The sequence below is a fragment of the Abramis brama genome (assembly GCF_963993115.1).
Source record: "Abramis brama genome assembly, chromosome: 13".
NCBI lineage: Eukaryota > Metazoa > Chordata > Actinopteri > Cypriniformes > Leuciscidae > Abramis > Abramis brama.
Genome location: NC_139975.1, coordinates 38,350,082 through 38,369,231, shown reverse-complemented (window position 1 = coordinate 38,369,231; position 19,150 = coordinate 38,350,082). Strand labels below are relative to the sequence as shown.

The following is a 19,150-nucleotide window of genomic DNA, read 5'->3' as shown; positions in this document are numbered from 1 at the left end:
ACACAACATTTTGAATGTGCACGGAAGACGTACAAAATTTATAAATGGTGCCACTGTGGCAACAGGACAACTAAAATTTTGATAGTGAACCTCAAGGTCAGTATTGAACAGGAATACTGGCTTGCCAGGAACCAGCCGTCACACATTATTGTGTGAAAATCTTGGAGCTGACCCACTCTTTGCCTAGAGTCCAGTAGTTCAGTCACCTTGTATACTGGTGAACAATCAACGTCAAGTGGTGGTGGTGGTTCTTGGTTCTCCGCATTCGGGTCAGCAGATGGGTGGACCGGTTTGAGGATAGAGTCATGGAAGGAAGGAGAAATGCAGTAGTTGACAGGAAGCTCTGGTTGGAAAGTGACATCATTGATCTGAGATAATTGAAGATTTTTAATGGGCCTACATCCCAAGGGCTGAGCTTCTTGCTCGGCAGCCGAAGCTTGAGATGGCTTGTGGAGAGCCAGACCCGCTGGTTGGTAGGGTGGATGTGGGCGGCGCCGCCTGTTAGCCTGGATTTACTGGTTTCGCACGGCTCATTGGAACAGTACATGAGCACTGTCCCACACCCTCTCGCTACGACAGATCCAGTCGTCAACTGAAGGTACAGAGGAGGGTTCACCAAACCATGGAAATAAGGGGGGTTGATACCCTAGCACACACTGGAACGGAGTTAGACCGGTGGATGAGGGTGTTAGGGAGTTTTGAGCGTACTCTGCCCATGGTAAGAATTCTGCCCATCGATTCTGTTCACGACTGCAGTATGAACACAAGTACCTGCCAGTCTCATGATTTAACCTCTCAACCTGGCCATTCGAGTGGGGGTGGTGACCGGAGGTGAAGCTGACAGGAGGTGAGGCCATTAACATCCAGATGCCTGCAAAAAGCTTTCCAGACTTGTGATGTGAACTGAGTTCCCCTGTCAGTAAATATATCCTCTGGGATTCCATAAACCCTGAAGACATGTTGGAACAGGTTCTCAGCTGTTTCTATGGCTGTGGGAAGACCCTTTAGTGGTACCAGATCACAGGCTTTAGCAAACCAGTCAATTATGAACAAGATTGTGGTGCAGTCATTGGAGAGGGGCAGGTCAGTGACAACATCCACTGAGAGATGCGACCAAGGACGTTGTGGAATGGTAAGGGTTGTAAAAGACCAGAGGGCAGTTCTTTAGGTGTCTTAGACTGGGCACAGACTTGACAAGCCTTGATGTAAGTTGCTACATCTTTAATCATGGAGGGCCACCAGAAGGAATTTTGCAGTAAATGGAGGGTACGCGAGATGCCAGGGTGGCCGGAGCTCAGTGAGGTATGGACCCATTGCATTACCCACAGTCTGAGGTCCAGAGGTACGTAGTGTTTGCTGGGGGGACAGTTTGGGGGCGTCGGTTCATGTTGTTCAGCCCACTGGAGTTCCTCCATCAGGTCCCAGGTAATCGGGGCGATGATGACAGATGGGGACAAGATGGATTCAGGAGTGGGTTCATCATACAGGGAGTCGTGATGTCTTGACAAGGCATCAACCTTGCTATTTTTACTACCTGGTTGATACGTGACAGTGAATTGAAATCTTGTTTTAAAAAAAGGGGACCAACAAGCTTTTTGTGGATTTAATCTCTTGGCGTTCTTGATATATTCAAAGTTCTAGTGATCAGTTATTATTTGGAATGGATGAAGAGCCCCCTCTATTCTTCTCCATTCTTCAATTGCTGCTATCATGGAGAGTAGTTCTTTTTTGCCAACATCATAATTTCTTTCTGTAGCTGTGAGTTTATGGGAAAAAAAGCACAGGGGTGAAACTTCCCTGGTTGTCCATGGCGCTACGACAGGACAGCTCCGATGCCATTGCTGGAGGCATCCACCTCTACTACAAAGGGAAGGAGAAATGCAGTTTTCCATTCATCCCCCTCACTGATTCTGATTAAATTGTATGCACTCTGAAGGTCCAATTTGGTGTAGATCTTGGCTTCCCGGAGTTGTTCCAGGGCTGCAGGTACTAATGGTAATGGGTATCGGAACTTAACAGTGACGTTGTTCAAGCCTCTATAATCAATGCAGGGGCGTAATCCTCCAGCCTTCTTCTTGGCAAAAAAGAAGCCAGCCGCTGTGGGAGAAGTGGAGGGATGGATGAAGCCAGAGCTCAGGGCCTACTCTATATTCTCTTTTCATGGCTTGGGTTTCGGGACGTGAAAGTGGATAAACTTTACTTTTAGGAGACATGACGTTGGGTAGCAAGTCAATGGCACAATCCCAGGAATGATGAGGTGGTAGTTTAGTGGCTTTTACTTTACTGAACACTTCTAGAAGGTTATGGTAACAAGAAGGAATAGCTTTGGAGTGTTCAGTATCAGGGCTTTCAATGCTGGTGGTAAGACATGGCTTGACAATCAGGGTGTTCATACAGTGAGAGTGGCAGAATTGTGACCAATGGGTCAGTTCTCCATGATACCAGGAGATGGTGGGGTCATGGAGAGAAAACCATGGTTACTTGTCCCAGAATGAAATTGTGGCGAGGTGACTCAATCACATAGAATGAAATGGCTTCTTGGTGAAACATACCAATCTGAAGTTGTAGGGGCACAGTCTGCTGAATGATGCCATCTCCAAGGGACTTGTTGTCAACAGCGCTGATTTGTATTGGTGAAATGCATAGCTGGGTAGGAATGTTGAATTTGTAGATGAGGTCTCAATGGATGAGATTCAGGGTGGCACCTGAGTCGATCAGCGCTGTGGAATAATAATAAATAAATAAAAACCTCCAATAGCGATTCTGGGAGGAAGCACAAATGACTTTGTGGGGGATAGAGAAGTGTTCAACACTCACCAGACTGGTTGAATTGGTAGACCTCCGGCCTTTGTGTGGACAACCGATGCTGTGATGGTCTAGCTCTCCACAGTAAAAACAAAGACTGTGCATGCAACGTCGTAGTTTTTCTTCCTCAGTGGGTTTAGCAAATCCAAGCTGCATGGGTTCGTGGGGAGACGACTTGACTGGGGTGTGTGTTTAACTGGCATGAGTGGCTCTGGAAAACGCGTTGGCTTTCTCCTTGGAGCATTTCTCATGAGGTTATCCACTTTTATGGCCAGGGTGACATATTCGGAAAAGGAACAGTTTTCACCTTTACACGCGAGTTCAGTTTGCAAGGTCAGTGTTCAAGATTTTCTGAAACATTGCTTTTCACGAGACATCATTCCAGCCACTCTCTGCAGCTAGTGTTCGAATATGAATGGCATAATGGCAGCGAAAAGGTCAGTATAGAATAGATAGAAACGCTCAGTAAGTCAGGTGAATCTGGCAATACTTTGCAACTTCTCTTTGGCGTGGTGAGGCTTTATGACTGCGAGACCGGACACTGCAGAGGTAGCAGAGGGAGTGGTAACAGTCAATACTCGGGTGAGCGCTCCCTCTGCTGGTGTGACGTTACAGCCCCATAGGCCAGATTTATGTTAGTATGGCAATGGCTGATGTCAAACAAAAAGATTCAATAAACTCAAAAAAAAATCTCTTTTTGTGAAAATACTACCAAATAAATACTAAGAAATGTTTCAATTATTTCGTCCTACACCTGATGCAAAATAAAAGGCAATACACAACTGAATGACATCTCCCGATGTGAAAATACAAAATAAAATGTTATATGTAAAATCTTTGCATTTGGAGCAATGTATAACATTTTGTGATTAACTTGTAAGGTCATTGTGCACCTCTTAAAAGCTAAGATTTATTCTATTTTCAGGTTTTTCTTCAAAAAGATCAGTTAGTCCACATTATCAGTGGTGAGTGAAGATCTTGTGGCAGTAACTATATCACCCGCCGTCGAGAAAACCCTCTCGCTGGGGACAGAGCGAAAGTGAGGTATTGCTAGTTAATGATTTGCCAGCTTGGCTAGTTTAGGATAGACAGATTATTGAGCCTTCCACCAGGCAAGCGAGTTTAATTCAATTGAAGTGCACTCCTTTGCTATGTAGGTGTACACTTCATCCTTCAACTGCTGCTGCAAATCATCCTGGCTCTTTTTAACAGTTTTAAAGAGTAGGCCAAAAATTTCTGCCAAGGCTAACCTCTTTGGCAGAGGAGAAGATGCTGACTCTGCAGTCACAGATGATGGACTAGCCTCTGTAGTCTCTCGGGTCCCACCCTGCAGTAAAATTACACAAATAAAATGACTATTTAGCTAATTACTAAGATGAGGAAGCGTCTGGAACCGCGGATCAAGTGATTTTCCCAGCAGTCGAGATACCTGATTGACTGCCATTCCTTGCTGTGATGCTAAGTTCAAGGTTATGGGCAAAGCATCCAATATGTGGACCCAATCCTGTTTCATTGACAGCATTAACAATGTTTATTGAATTGTCCTGATTGATTGATTTATTAGACAATATTGAAACAGAAAATTTGTACAAAGAGGTATTATACATCATTTCAAAAACTGTCAAGGATAAGATACACAAAAAAGCCAAAGGCTTATTTCCATTGAGGTCCTCTGTTTACAAAATGTAAGATCAGATCATATATGAAGAGAAATCACCATCAAGTTCAGCATCTCACACTACATCACTTTTAAATTAATGATAAAAAAGCCATTTTTCAACTTTTGCATTTTTAAAAGCACTTTCAACTTTTATCTGCTTTATACAACAAGGTAAATTATTCCATGCTATAGCACTAGTATATAGAAAGGAATTCAACCCCATTAAACTCTTAAATCTACAAGGATACATATCAGTGCTCCTCCCCCTTGTGGAATGACTATGCATTTTTTTCACATGTATATAATAATCTATCAGGTCCCTTGGAACACTTTTCTTTATTATTTTAAATGCCAACACCAAATTTAAGAAATGTTACCCTTTTTTTCAACTTTTAAAAAACCAAGCGCTCTAAAATGTTTGTCATTTAGATGCAACTGTGGATGTGCTTTCAATATTACCCTGCATAGCTTATTTTGAGCAGTCTGCAATTTATTTTTGGTTCGTTTCGTACTACCACTAAACCATTTTTAAAGTTTGAGTATTTAGAAAAGCCGCCTGTCTTACAATTTTTTTTTTTATCCAATTACATATTTTTGAATGAACTAAAACAGACATATTTTCACCTGTCAATTTTTTATCTAATACACATCCCAGATACTTTACTTCCTGTTTTGGTGTAATGATCAAGTCACCAACCTTTACCTCTAATCTGGAGCTTTTTTCAATTTAGCAGCCAAACTAAATAATATAGATTTGGTTTTACCAAAGTGTAAAAAAAAAAAGCTTATTATTAATAAATCATTTAGAGAACCTTTCAATCTCTCTACTTAACTCATTTTCAACATTTTCTTTCCTTTCATGTGAAACAATTATTGCTGCATCATCTGCATATAAAAAAGTTCACTAGAACAGACCATTTTTAAATCATTAATATACAAAAAAATAAAAAATACAAATATAAATAAATGGACCTAAAACACTCCCCTGCGGAACTCCACATGAAATGGGCAAACAATCAGAAAACACCCCATTTAAATCCACTATTTGACACCTATTTAGACGGTAAGAAACCATTCACAGGCCTTTTCACTAAACTCCATTGATTTTACTTTTTGAAGCAAAATACTGTGATCAGTTGTATCAAATGCCTTTTGTAAATCCAGCAACACCATCCCGCTTAACTTGACTTTATACATTTATTTTATTATAGGATCTGTTAAAAACAATATTGTTGACTCTGTAGAGTACATCCTCCTAAAACCGGACTGGAACTCATACATTATATTAAAATTAGAGATATAGTCTTCAACTTGATCATATATAATCTTTTCCATCACTTTTGATAAAGCACTCAGGATTGAAACTAGCCTATAATTAGTACATTCTAACCTACTACCTTTCTTAAATATGGGGATAATTCTTACTTTTAACTCCCTGGAAACCTTTCCTTGTGTGATTGAGAGATTTATAATATGAGTAACCAAAGGGGTAATAACTTTAGCTGAATCCTTAATATACTTTGTTGGAATATTATCTAACCCTGTCACTTTACTACTTTTGAGTTCGCCTAACTTATTAAGAACATTACTCTCAGTTACTTTTGTAAATGAAAAACCACCTGGAATAACACCACTTTTTGTATAATATTCCTTGACTAATTCATCATTAAAAATCTCAGCTCGTACTGGAAGCTCGTTTGCCAGTTTTTCAGCAACAGTAGTAAAAAAGCTATTAAAATAATCTGCTACCTTCTTCTGGTCAGACATCCATTTTTCTTCTACCTTGAGACTTATTCTAGAGCCTTTGACGTTTACATTTACATTTACATTACATTTAGTCATTTAGCAGATGCTTTTGCCCAAAGCGACTTACAATTTAGGACTAAATTAAGTGAGTCATCGTGAAGAGGCAAAAACAATGCAAGAAGTGCTCAAAATACGAAGTTCAGACATTGTTCAGAGTAGCATAAGCCCGATAAGGGAGGATTAAAGGAAAAGGAAATTTTTTTAATATTTTTTTTAACCTTTTTTTTTAGGTTAAGTGCTCATGGAAGAGATGGGTTTTCAGATGTCTTCTGAATGTTGTCAGGGATTCTGCATTCCGGATGAGGGTGGGGAGAGCGTTCCACCAGCAGGGAACTGTGAATGAGAATGTTCTGGAAAGTGATTTTGTGGCTCTCTGTGATGGAACCACGAGACGTCGCTCGTTGACCGATCGTAGGCTTCTGGCAGGGATGTAGACTCGTAGGAGTGAGTGAAAGTAGGAGGGAGCTGAGCCTGTGATAGATCTGTACGCAAGCGTCAATGCTTTGAACTTGATGCGAGCAGCGAGAGGTAGCCAGTGCAGAGAGGTGAACAGAAGAGTGACGTGGGCCCTTTTGGGCTCGTTGAAGACAAGATGAGCTGCAGCGTTCTGGATCATCTGTAGAGGTTTGGTTGCACATGATGGAAGTCCAGCCAGAAGAGCATTGCAGTAATCAAGCCTAGTAATGACCAGGGCCTGGACGAGAAGTTGTGTTGCATGCTCAGTTAGGAAAGGCCTGATCTTCCTGATGTTGTGCAGTGCAAACCTGCATGATCGAGCTGTCTTTGAAATGTGATCTGTGAAGATCAGCTGGTCATCCAATATTACTCAGAGATTTCTGACCGACCTTGATGGGGTGATTGATGATGATTCTAGCTGGATAGTGAAGTCGTGCTGTAGAGACGGATTAGCGGGGAGGACGAGAAGCTCAGTCTTTGCCAGGTTGCGCTGCAGGTGATGTTCCTTCATCCATGTCGAGATGTCCGCCAGACAGCTTGAGATCCGTGCAGCTACTGTGGGATCATCTGGTTGAAATGAGAGGAAGAGCTGTGTGTCATCAGCATAGCAGTGGTAGGAGAAACCATGAGCCTGAATGATGTGTCACAGTGATGTGGTGTAGATGGAGAAGAGGAGGGGACCCAGCACTGAGCCCTGGGGAACCCCTGTGGTCAGATGATGTGCTCTGGATACCTCGCCTCTCCATGCAACCCTGAAGGACCTACCTGTGAGACAGGACTCAAACCAGTGGAGGGAAGTTCCTGTGATGCCCAGTGATGAGAGGCTGGACAGAAGGATCTGATGATTCACAGTGTCGAAGGCAGCAGACAGATCCAGGAGAATGAGGACTGAGGATTTGGAAGCAGCTTTTGCGATCCGTAGGGCTTCTGTGACCGACAGTAATGCAGTCTCAGTTGAATGCCCTTTCTTGAAGCCGGATTGGTTGACATCCAGCTGGTTGTTCAGAGACAGGAAGGATGTTACTTGGTTGAAAGCAACTCGTTCAAATGTTTTCGCAATGAATGGTAGGAGAGAGATAGGTCTGTAATGTTCTACAAATGATGTGTTTAATGTTGTTTTTTAAGCAGTGGAGTAACCCGAGCCTGCTTGAATGCAGTAGGGAAAGTGCCAGTATGAAGGGATGAGTTGATGTGTGTGAGTGCTGGTAGAAGTGTGGGAGAGATGGCTTGTAGTAGGTGTGAGGGGATGGGGTCTAGAGGGCAGGTGGTAGGATGACAGAAAATGCACCAAAGACTGGAGGAAGGAGCTTTTTTCGGCCTTGAGGAACAACCGGTGTTCACGCAGCCACTGCATAACCTGACGAACATGCCTGCGGTGCTCAGAGAGAGAAGAAGAATAGATAAAAATGTTGTCAATATAATTCAGCACAAATTTAGACAAATTTCATTCATTAAACCCTGGAACACCGAAGGCGTGTTCGCCAGGCCATACGGCATCACTCGATATTCGTAGTGCCCTAATGGCGTTGTTAAAGCAGTTTTCCATTCGTCACCCTTAATAATTTTGTATTTTTATTATTCACCCGAATAAGATTGTAGGCACTACGAAGATCGAATTTGGTGAACCACGCTGCTCCCCGCAACATCTCAAGGGCAGCAGGAGCCAGAGGAAGGGGATAGTGGTACTTTACCGTGGTGTTGTTAAGCGATCGGTAATCAATACATGGATGTAAACCCCCCCTTTTTGGCCAGAAAGAAAAAAACTTGAGATTGCTGGAGAAGTGGACGGTGAATGAAAACTTAAGGCAGAGGCATGACAGTATCATTAGAAAAGTGTTTAAGATTGAGCGCAGCAGTGTGTAAGTGCTTCGAACAGAATCAGATCGTATGACCCATGTGTGTGCCATACAGTGTCATGTTGTTAAATGATTGTAAAGTTTTTAAGGATGTGTTTAGTTTTGGATCTGAGGTGATCTGCTACTGTGTGGATGTGTGAAAAGTGTTTGACTAAACGAGCCTTGTTTTTGTAATGGCATCATATCTCCACCGCGGGATTACGGAGCCCTCAAAGGAACATGGTGGTGGAAAAATACAAGATGGGAGAAAGAAATTCTGTCAGTGCTTTTGCGTCTGCCTGCAAATGTTCTGCATCCGCTGAGGAACTTTGCATTCGCTCCCTATACCTTCTGCATTCTTTGTGAGGGAACGTAAAAGTATTGACAAATAATTTTTTTCTCCCATCTCATATTTTTTCCAGCACCATTTCTTTTGAGGGGCTCCGTAGATATTAACCCCAAACCTCTGCCTTCAAATTTAAGGTTGACATGTTTCTATATATTTCTGCACATGAAGTGGCCTGAGCTGAGGCAGAGAGGAGAGCACAGAGGAATGGAGAGAACAGATAATCATGGGTGGCGAGTGAATGAGAGCAAAGATAGCAGGCTATATTTAAAACCATCTGCTCTGTGTTGAGGGAAGAGATGCTCCTCTGCAGGATAAGAGGAGCTGCACCGGTCCCCTGCCATAATGAACCGCAGTGATACAGAAGTGGACAAAGTGAACGAGCAGATAACGGACAAAACACTCATTTCCACACTCCTGTCTCCTGGCTCACATTCACATAAAATCCCAACATTTTGTTGTGTCTAAAGAGGGGTGTGTATGAGTGTAAGCTAGTAAGGTTCAAAGAGGGCAAGCCAGCCACATCCAACTCGCAGAATCTCTTAAAATACATTATATCTTCAAAGACTATTTCTGTCATCAAAGATTTAGACCATTCAGTGTCTTGGATGTGCGTCAGTACTGTTTATTCCTACTGTGTGTCTGTGTGTGTGTTGTGTGTGTTTGTGTGTGTGTGTGAGCGTGTGCGTGTGTGTGTGTGTGTGTGAGCGTGTGTGTGTGTGTGAGTGAGTGTGTTGTGTGTGTGTGTGTGAGTGAGTGAGAATGTGTGTGTGTGTGTGTGTGTGTTTGTGAGTGTGTGAAAATGTGTGTGCGTGAGTGTTTATGAGTGTTTATGTGTCTGCGAGATGTGTGTGCGTGAGAATGTGTGTGTGCGTGAGTGTTTGTGAGTGTGTGTGTGTGTGTGTGTGTGAGAATGTGTATGTACGTGAGTGTTTGTGAGTGTGTTGTGTGTGTGTGTGTGTGTGTGTGTTTTGGTTTATATTACATTGTGGGAACCAAATGTCCCCACAAGGATAGTAAAACATGAGATCACCTCCATTGTGGGGTCCAGCCAGCGGTCCCATGAGGGAAATGGGTTAATAAACATACTAAATTATATTTTTTTGAAAATGTAAAAATGCAGAAAGTTTTCTGTGATGGGCAGGTTTAGGGGTAGGGTTAGTGTAAAGAGATAGAATATACAGTTTGTACAGTATAAAAACCATTAAGTCTATGGAGAGTCCCCACAAAGATGTGTGTACCTGTTTGTGTGTGTGTGTGTGTATGTGTGTGTGTGTGTGTGTGTGTGTGTGTGTGTGTGTGTTTGTGAGTGTGTTGTGTGTGTGTGTGAGTTTGTGTGTGTGTGTGAGTTTGTGTGTGTGTGTGAGTGAGTGAGTTAGTGAGTGTGTTGTGTGTGTGAGTGAGTGTGTGTGTGTGTGTGTGTGTAATGTTGTGTATTCCTCCGCAGCACTAACAGCTGCTCAGTGGTTCTGTTCGAGCCAGTGTTACACTATTTCTGGAGCGCAAGTTGTTTAAAAGGTCAGATAGAGACAGAAGGAGAGAGGGGTGGGGGGATAGAGGGAAAAGATGAAGGGAGGAGACCAAGAAAATCAGAAGAAAGACAGAGAGGTGAAGGAGGGAGAAGACAGTGTTGTGTGTCAGTTCAGCGATTACTGTAGTGTGACCGGCTTGAACTGAAGACTCTGGACAAATGGAGGACTCAGAGGATCTCGCAGTGACCAGTGAGACCGCGGTGATGAAGGAGCAGGTAACGTGTGTTTCTCTCTCTCAGTGTCTGTTCTCTCTCGCTGTAACCCTCGTGTCCTGTCTGAGACCCCAGCGCCCTTTCAACATCTCACAGACATTACTAATGCATCACGACATGATGTGTGCTAGAAAATAACATCACACAAATAATACGGTATGCTAATTCAGTTTGTGTTGTCAGAGACTCCAGATATAAAACATTGATAAATGCAATGATTTTTCACATGCAAAGATGTGACTGTACCCAGAACATTCTCAAAACTTTAGCTAACGTTCTGGCAAGGTTCTCTCAAAGTTATGAACAAACATTCTTCCAGTAATGTTAATACAACATTCATTCAAAGTTATCTGGACTTTAATAATGTTCTCAAATCATTAGCTCAAAAACATTATCTGTACATCATTCATGTTTTTACCTGAAATGTTTTAGTTTGAGGTTTGTCAAATGTTTTTAAATGTTCCTACTTGTTTCAGAACGTTCAAAAGTAACGTTCCCATAATGTTTTTAGATTAATTTAAATAATGGAATGTTCCCTTAATGTCTGCAAAACCAAGAAAAAAAGCATTTAATAAACTGGATGTTTTTGAACATTCTGAGAACATTCATAACTTAATAGGAACGTTAACATAACTTTCTTAGAATATATTTTTGTGATCTAGGTACAGATACATTCCAGGTGTTTATTTGGTTCATTTTTATTTCTTATACTATATTTGTTTAATGTGTTACACTGCGGTCAAACTGACCACAAACAGAAACAAGAGAGCAGGTCAAGCTGATTTATGGAATATGCAACAAAGGGTTAAAACTTATATAATATCTGTCAAATGAATTTGGAATAATTCAGTGGAACATATTAAACAAATCTGAAGGATAATAAGAGGTTATTTTGGATGTACTACAATACATTTTTCTCTGGGACCCCAAACATAAAACCGATAAAGTCAGTCTGCACAGAACAAAGTTACAATAAAATTTTCTCCAAAGCTACAATAAAATGCATACAAACTCACAATACAGTGTGTCACACACACACACACACACACACACAGGCTCTCTCTCGCAGTCTGAGGGTGTATGTTCAGTGTTTCCACAGATGATTATTAATGGCAATATTATGTAATTATTATCATGTTGTAATACGATATGAACACATTTACTCATGCTGACCCACACACACACACACACACACACACACACACCTGCTCATTCAGTGGAATGCTTTTTATACAACTAGTGAGTCATGACCTCATGTGACACCTGGGACAGCTAAGCTAAACACACACGCACACACACACACACACACACACACACACACACACGTCTATATTACTAACGGGACTATCGCTCTACACTGGCCAAGAGGGGACTATTGTTTCTGGTCATTCTGAAGAAACAAAAATGACATATAAAATTTTCTTTTAAAGAAAAGAAAAGGTATTTTTTCGTAATAGAACTTTAAATATGCCTTTAAAATTTTTTTTTTTTTAAACATGCTAAGAGGGGACCTGACCTATGTCCAACTATCCAACAGAGGACTTTAGCCTGCAATGGAACTGTGTGTGTGTGTGTGTGTGTGTGTGTGTGTGTGTGTGTGTGTGTGTGTGTGTGTGTGTGTGTGTGAACAGTGAAGTGAACAGGCGTAAAGTCTGTCTTCATTATGTAACACACACACAAGCACACACACTCACACATGCAGGCACACACACACACACACACACACACACACTCACACATGCAGGCACACACACAAACACACACACTCACACATGCAGGCACACACATGCACACACTCACTCAGACTTACGCATGCACGCACGCACACATGCACGCACACACACACACACACACACACTTACACTAGATATTACAGATCTTCACAAGAGGACAGATGAAATAAATAAACTTGCACTACTTACAACAGCATAGAATAGTTAATAATTACGCAATTATGCTATAATATATGCTATATATGTTGCTAGTAGGCTAACAATTTACAAACCGTGCATAAATTAATTATGTAGGATTTCTAATCAGTAATCCATTCAATAATCACCAGTAAAAGCTTCTTTCTGCCAGTTGAATCACATTGAGGAGGGTTTAGATGCTATGGAGAGACCTGAATGACATGCTTCAGAGTAACTTGATTACTGTTAGATTAGAATTAGAAGTGGGTGCACTTTTATAGGTTTTTCCTGTTAAACTTATGATTAAGGGATAGGATTTAATAGTTAGGTTTAGGTTAAGGTTGTACACTTTTGTACTTCCAAACGTACACAAATTCTCACATTCACCTTGATAAATGTTGCATTACTTGTGTTTGGGGTACTCAGATATAAAACATAAAATTAATTTTCACATGATAGAATTGGTTGGTGTACACACAGTAGAGATAGACTGAGTGGTAATTTTGTGCTTTGGTGTTATTCAGTGTGTTGAAGCTGACTCAGAGCCAGGAGGCGGGACTGAGACAACAGAGGGCGGAGCTAATGAGGACAACACAGAAAACCAGGAGAACACAGGAGATGGAGCCAATGAGAGTGAAGCATGTGAGCACGAGGGCGGAGTCACAGAGCATGTCAACACAGTGGAGGAGAAGGAGAATAAAGAGACGGACATCACACAACATAAAGCTGGAGAACAAGAAAAAGAGACAGAGGTAAATAAAAATAAAGAAAGTGAGGCAGAAGAAGAAGGAAAGGAGAGCAATAATGTCCCTCATGAGGAAGATAAGGATTCCTGCGATAAAGAAGGACAACTTGAGGAAAAGCACAAAGAAGAGGAGAAGAAGGCAAAAGAAACTGAAGGCAAAACTAAAACGAAGGAAGATGAACGAGATACAAAAGAGAAAAAAGAGACTAAAGATGATGTCAAAATCAAGCCAGAAAATCTAGGGAGAAAAAGCACAAAATCCTCCATCTGTTCACGATCTGCTCGACCCTCGACCAGAAGAGACGCCATGGCCAAGTTTCAGAAGGACCAGTGAGTCATCTTATTATCATCCTCCTTATATCTTTCTTCATCATTCTGATAAACCTCATATAGTCCCCAGTCACAAATACCATGTGCCTAAAAGTTTTGATCACCCACACAATAGTTATATTTATTGTATGTAAACGTCTCAGGGTTCTGTATTTAACCCTGTTCCATGAGAATGTAAACGAGACCTCATCATGCTGTTGATGCAAATGGGAACGCCTTCAACGTGAGTCAGAGTCTGAGTCATGTGAAGGACAGTTCTCTGAGCAGGACAGCCTGGTAACCAGTAACAAGGCCATGGTGTGCAGAGCCCCACCAGCCTGACCAGCTGCCTCATAAAGGCTGATTTATACTTCTGCGTCGGACCTACGCCGGAGCCTCTACGCTGTAGGCTACGCGTTGATTTTCATTTATACTTCTGCGTCGTTGTCGGCGTTGACGTGCAATTACAGGGGGGGTTCAAGTAGACCAATCACAGCGCTTGCGTCCGCGTAGAATTGACGCGTTGTCACATTTTGGGAGTGGTGCACGTCAGGGTACACCAAAGGGTACGCGCGCTACACACAGCCTATGACGTAGCTACGGCGGGAGTTTGACGCAGAAGTATAAATTGGGCTTAAGCCTGGCCCACTAATGAAGATGTAATTCTACAGGACATGGAGTGCAAAAATGCGCTGCACGGGGTGTAAAATCTGTATCCTTTGGATGTAGAGATAATTCGACTCATAACATCGTATCAAGCCAAGGCACTTCGAGAGTTTAAGTAAATGTATATAAAAAGCCTTTATTTTATCATGGCTTAGGCAATTAAAAAACGTTTTCAAATAACCACACACCGACGCGTTGCGGCTAAGCTTTCATCAGGCTGTGGGTTCTCTCTTGTTACTATTCTACATTACGTAATCAGGAGATTGTCACATGACTAACTAATTGTTGTTTAAAGGACAGTGTGTTTGCTATAGGCTTGTAAAGGCTTTTTATATACATTTACTTAAACTCTTGAGTGCCTTGGCTTGGTACGTTTTAATGGATGTAATTCTACAGGGTTTGAGGGCAAGGCTGGCCTCTTTAACGATGTATTGATGCGGGAGACAACTCGCAAGCTTCTCTTCAACCCAAGGCATCGACTTATACTCATGTTTATTAAGCCAAACAATAGTTGAATAATCCAACATCATTGGGTTATGAACACGGGAGGAATACGTGGCTTTTCATGACTTCAAGATCTCACTGGGGAGAGCGGGGAAAAGAAAGGAAGCTTACGTTTGGGTGGCTGGGCCAATTGGTGTTTAAGCACCACACGAGTGACGACCTCTAGAAGCTCCTCATATGTCTTAGAGCAGGGGTGCCCAATCCTGCTCCTGCCGATCGACTGTCCTGCACAGTTCATCTCCAACCCTAATCAAACACACCTGACTTTAATTTTCAAGTGATCCTGAAGACATTAATTGGTTGCTTCAGGTGTGTTTGATTAGGGTTGGAGATGAACTGTGCAGGACAGTCGATCAGCAGGAGCAGGATTGGGCACCCCTGTCTTAGAGGAAGATGGTAACTGCCCGCTGGTCGCAGTCGATTCGTATAGTAGACCCCCCTGAGAGCAGATCCTCGTCCAGAGCGGAAGAAATCCCAGAGCGAGCTTCCAACTCCTGAACGGGACCCTTGGCGGGCAGTTACCATCAGACAACAAATATACACTGAGGGTGACAGACAAACCGCTTCTGAAGACAAGCTGGTGATGCTCTTGTGCAGGTGTTATTTATAGATGTGATTATGCATGTCACTTGACTTCGTCATAAGCCGATAGCTTGGCGTGTTCTACACGTGACTCAGACACTGGCTCACACTGAAGCTGTTCACATTTGCGTCAACAGCATGACGCGGTGTCGATGTTCCCTCAAAAGGAAACTTCCATTATTGGCAATGAATTGGGTTTGTTGAACAGGTGCATTTGTTCAGTCAGTCAGTCAGTCACCTTTATTTTTATAACACGTTATATAATACAGATTGTTTCAAAGCAGCTTTACAGGGATAAACAGGAAAATAACCGAATCAATGATGCAAACAGAGTTCAGTTCGGCTGTAAAGCAGCTCTAAAAAGAAGTCATTGTTCAGCTGAAGTCAGCTCAGTGTTGTCAGTGTTGTTCAGCATATCTCTCTGTCTTTAATCTGGATAGTATATGTTGGCTTGTTGCAGGACTCCGGGTGTCAGAAACTTTAAAGTTCAACGGACATCTATAGGCATGGCAGGTGGAGCATCAATCAAACAGAAAATTCTCAATTGGTGCAGGAACAAAACACAGAAATATGAGGTAAGCTAAAGCTCAAACGTCCTCAGAAACAAGAAACTTTGTAAACATTCACTCTTAAAAACAGTCTGTCATATAAAGAAACCAAACCACAATAGCTGTGTTTCCATCCAACGTTGTGAAGTTACCTTGTGTGCAAAATGCATTACATGACAATGGAATAGGCCAAAAAACATTTGTGAATAAAGCAGCGTTTCCATCCCACGTGTTCAAGAGAACAACATCGTCACTTCCTGGAGCAAAATATCAATAATAAACTGTAAGTTTCTGCACTCTGGCAGTTTTCTTCAGTGTCTCCGAGCGTCAGACGAAACACAGTAAACGCTGTCATGTTCTCTGGCGTTCGGATGCTGGTGTTCGGGAACACACTCGTGTGTGAGACGCTTCTGGAGGGAATTAAACCAAATCATTCTGATCACACACTTCGACTTCGGCGTTTCAGAAACACCAAACCAACATTAGAGATGCTGCGACGCCATTGGTCCACTGGTTAGTCCAGTTATCCAATCACAGCCTCTTCTGACGCAAAGTCACATGAGGTTATTGAGGGATTTATTCAGTAAATGTGTTTCCATCGTAGTTTATGTGCATGACCTCTTATTGCAAAAAAAAACTATTATCCACCTCAATTGAATGTTTTTTTATGCATATTTTTAGAAGGACCCTATAGATCTTATAGCCAGGGTAGACGCTACATTGAATTTTACATGGATAAAAAAGACACTTACAGTCTATCCAATGGCACACACTGTATAAAGGTCCTGGACCACTTGTAATTTTCACAACTCACAACTTTCAGTTTTTGCATAGATGTTTCATTAGCTGAACAATTGGCATATTGTTAAACAACAGTACAATCCAACACTGTACTTCTGGTCCCTCACAGCCTTGTTTTCATTCCTGTCAGAAGTTTAATATGGCGCTACCCTGACCAAGGTCTATACAGTTCTTGACAAAAGTTCTTGCTCCAAAGAACCTTTATTTTTGAGAGTATACTGCTCACCCTCAAGGTGACGCTGCAAACATTAGGCAGCATGGCCTTAGTAAGGTCGTCATAACTCGCTCAAATTACTTTACTTTAAGTGTTCAGACACTTGTTTGGGATCCACCATAATTTCAACACAATCTAATGGAAATCCCTAACAATTTTACATTTACAACTATTTGTACAATCCGCTTAGTCTCCAGTGATGGTTATTTTTAGAGATGGACCTTCATGCTTATTTTCTTTCTAAAAAAATCACAAGTTTTTGTGTGATTCAAATCAATGAAATAGCTACATTATCCGGTAAGATCGGGTTGTTTTCATAATCTTGAAAACAATATGACATTGTGTATTTCTCTTGTGCTGTTCAATTTCAGTTCAAGTTTATTTGCACAGCGCTTTTCACCATACAGATCGTTTCAAAGCAGCTTTCCAGAAAATGCACATTTCAATAATACAATGTCTGCTATATCATATCTCAAAGGGTGTCTGCATAGAAAACTTCTCTTCCTCTTGGAGTGACGGCCTGGCTTTCTGTGCACTCGTTCATCGCTTCTTTCCCTCTGCTTTTGACTTCTCTTCCCTCAAAGACAGTGAGCGAGAGAAGAACTTCACTCTGGCCTTCAGTACAGCAGAGTAAGTAGACAGTGTTCACTGTGTGGGACAGACATATGCCAGCGCTGTTACACAAAGACACATGGGTGTGTGAGGAAGAAAGAGTGACTTTATGTGCATTTTTGTTTTCATATGTGGATGTCAAACATCTGACAGTCTGTAGATGCAAAACTCTGTCTCTCTCTCATATCTGCAGATCTCTTGCTGACTGCTGCCCCCTTCTGGAAGTGTCGGATATGTTACTAATGGGCAACAAGCCAGACCCGCTGTGTGTTTTCACCTATGTGCAGGCTCTCTGCCATCACCTCTCAAAGATAGAGAAGGAGAGGAAGGAGAAAGAGAGCACGGAGAAGGACACAAACACAGAAGAAGATCGAGGGGTTTCTGAAGCCAATGAAAAAGGAGACGGAGAGGGGGATGAGAGTCGACAAAACGAGGAGACAGAGGAAAACACATCAGATTCTGGCATGAAGACAGAACAAGAGACAGATCCCAATGAAAATGTTATAAATGTTGTGGATGGGAAACTCAATGAATTAATGAATGAATGAAAAAAGAAAGGAGAGCCTAAGCATAATTTATTGTTGTCGTAATCTGCTTTTGAGAATGAATATATAGTATCTAATGTGGATGATCAGTGTGTTATTCTTTGTTTAAATGTTTTGGGTTTGTATGGGTTTCATTTTGAACCCATGGCTTTTACTTTTTTGGGCTGTTTTAAAAATGTACATTTTATTTTGTTTGACTTCCACCTTCTAACTCATGTCAGAAATATGACATGCTTTATGTTTTTATGATAAACACTGTACATTTTAACAAGTTCAGTTTACTTAAAAAAAGATTGGAAAACGATTGCCTTATTTTTGCAAAGTAAACTTAAATGGAAAATTGAAGTTTATTAGTTATTACTAATTTATTAGTTATTACTATTATTCTCAACATGAATTTAATCTTTCATTTTAAGCTTAAAAAAGAGGCTTAAAAAACTACATGCAGTCGGTTTCCAACATTTCTTCAAGTGAAGTAAACTAGTTTTAAGAGGGCAGGCAACACAAGTTTGAAGTTCTCCACACTTAATTTTTGTAATAAACTATTTAAGTACATCACAATAATAAAATGATGTGCTTCTAAAGCATCTTTCCATGTTCTTGTATAAGACACTTATACATTTATAGACCTGACTAAACAGCATTCGCCTACAATTACAGCATCAGTCACCGGACCTGCTGGAACTGAACAGACATCATCCACGATTATTCTTCCTTGAAATAATAACTCTGCTTTGTTAAATTCACTGTCGTTATTAACAAAATAAACATATTTATTTTGCATTTTAATCAAATTTTGTGTATAAGGGTGATTTTTATAGGCAAACTTTTAAGTGAAATGTTAAAGATTTCATGCTAGTTTTAAAGGGAGGATCTTAATTTATTTGATGTTGAATTGTTTGAGTGCATTAAGGCTAAATTTGCAGGGATTTGTCTATAGGCTTGTCCCTCAGTCAAATTTTTTCCTTCCTCTCAGTTCAAACGAACAAAAATATAAATATATTAGATTTACATTTAATCATTTAGCAGACGCTTTTATCTAAAATGACTCAAATGAGGAGA

General features: G+C 41.2%; 1 protein-coding gene across 1 annotated transcript; it reads left to right on the top strand.

Moving 5' to 3' along the window:
- The first annotated feature begins 10,147 nt into the window (after window positions 1-10,147).
- On the top strand, window positions 10,148-18,879 carry smtnl1 (smoothelin-like 1). The gene is made up of 5 exons (XM_084132586.1): window positions 10,148-10,655; window positions 13,087-13,637; window positions 15,829-15,943; window positions 17,410-17,561; window positions 17,737-18,879. The coding sequence occupies exons 1-5, from the start codon at window positions 10,599-10,601 to the stop codon at window positions 18,089-18,091; spliced, it is 1,230 nt and encodes a 409-aa protein (XP_083988712.1). The 5' UTR covers window positions 10,148-10,598; the 3' UTR covers window positions 18,092-18,879.
- The last annotated feature ends 271 nt before the right edge of the window (window positions 18,880-19,150 follow it).

Coding starts and splice junctions, on each gene's coding strand:
- smtnl1 (XM_084132586.1), top strand. CDS start 10,599: ATGGAGGACTCAGAGGATCTCGCAGTGACCAGTGAGACCGCGGTGATG. Junction 10,656..13,086: donor CCGCGGTGATGAAGGAGCAG/GTAACGTGTGTT, acceptor GGTGTTATTCAG/TGTGTTGAAGCTGACTCAGA. Junction 15,944..17,409: donor ACAAAACACAGAAATATGAG/GTAAGCTAAAGC, acceptor CATATCTCAAAG/GGTGTCTGCATAGAAAACTT.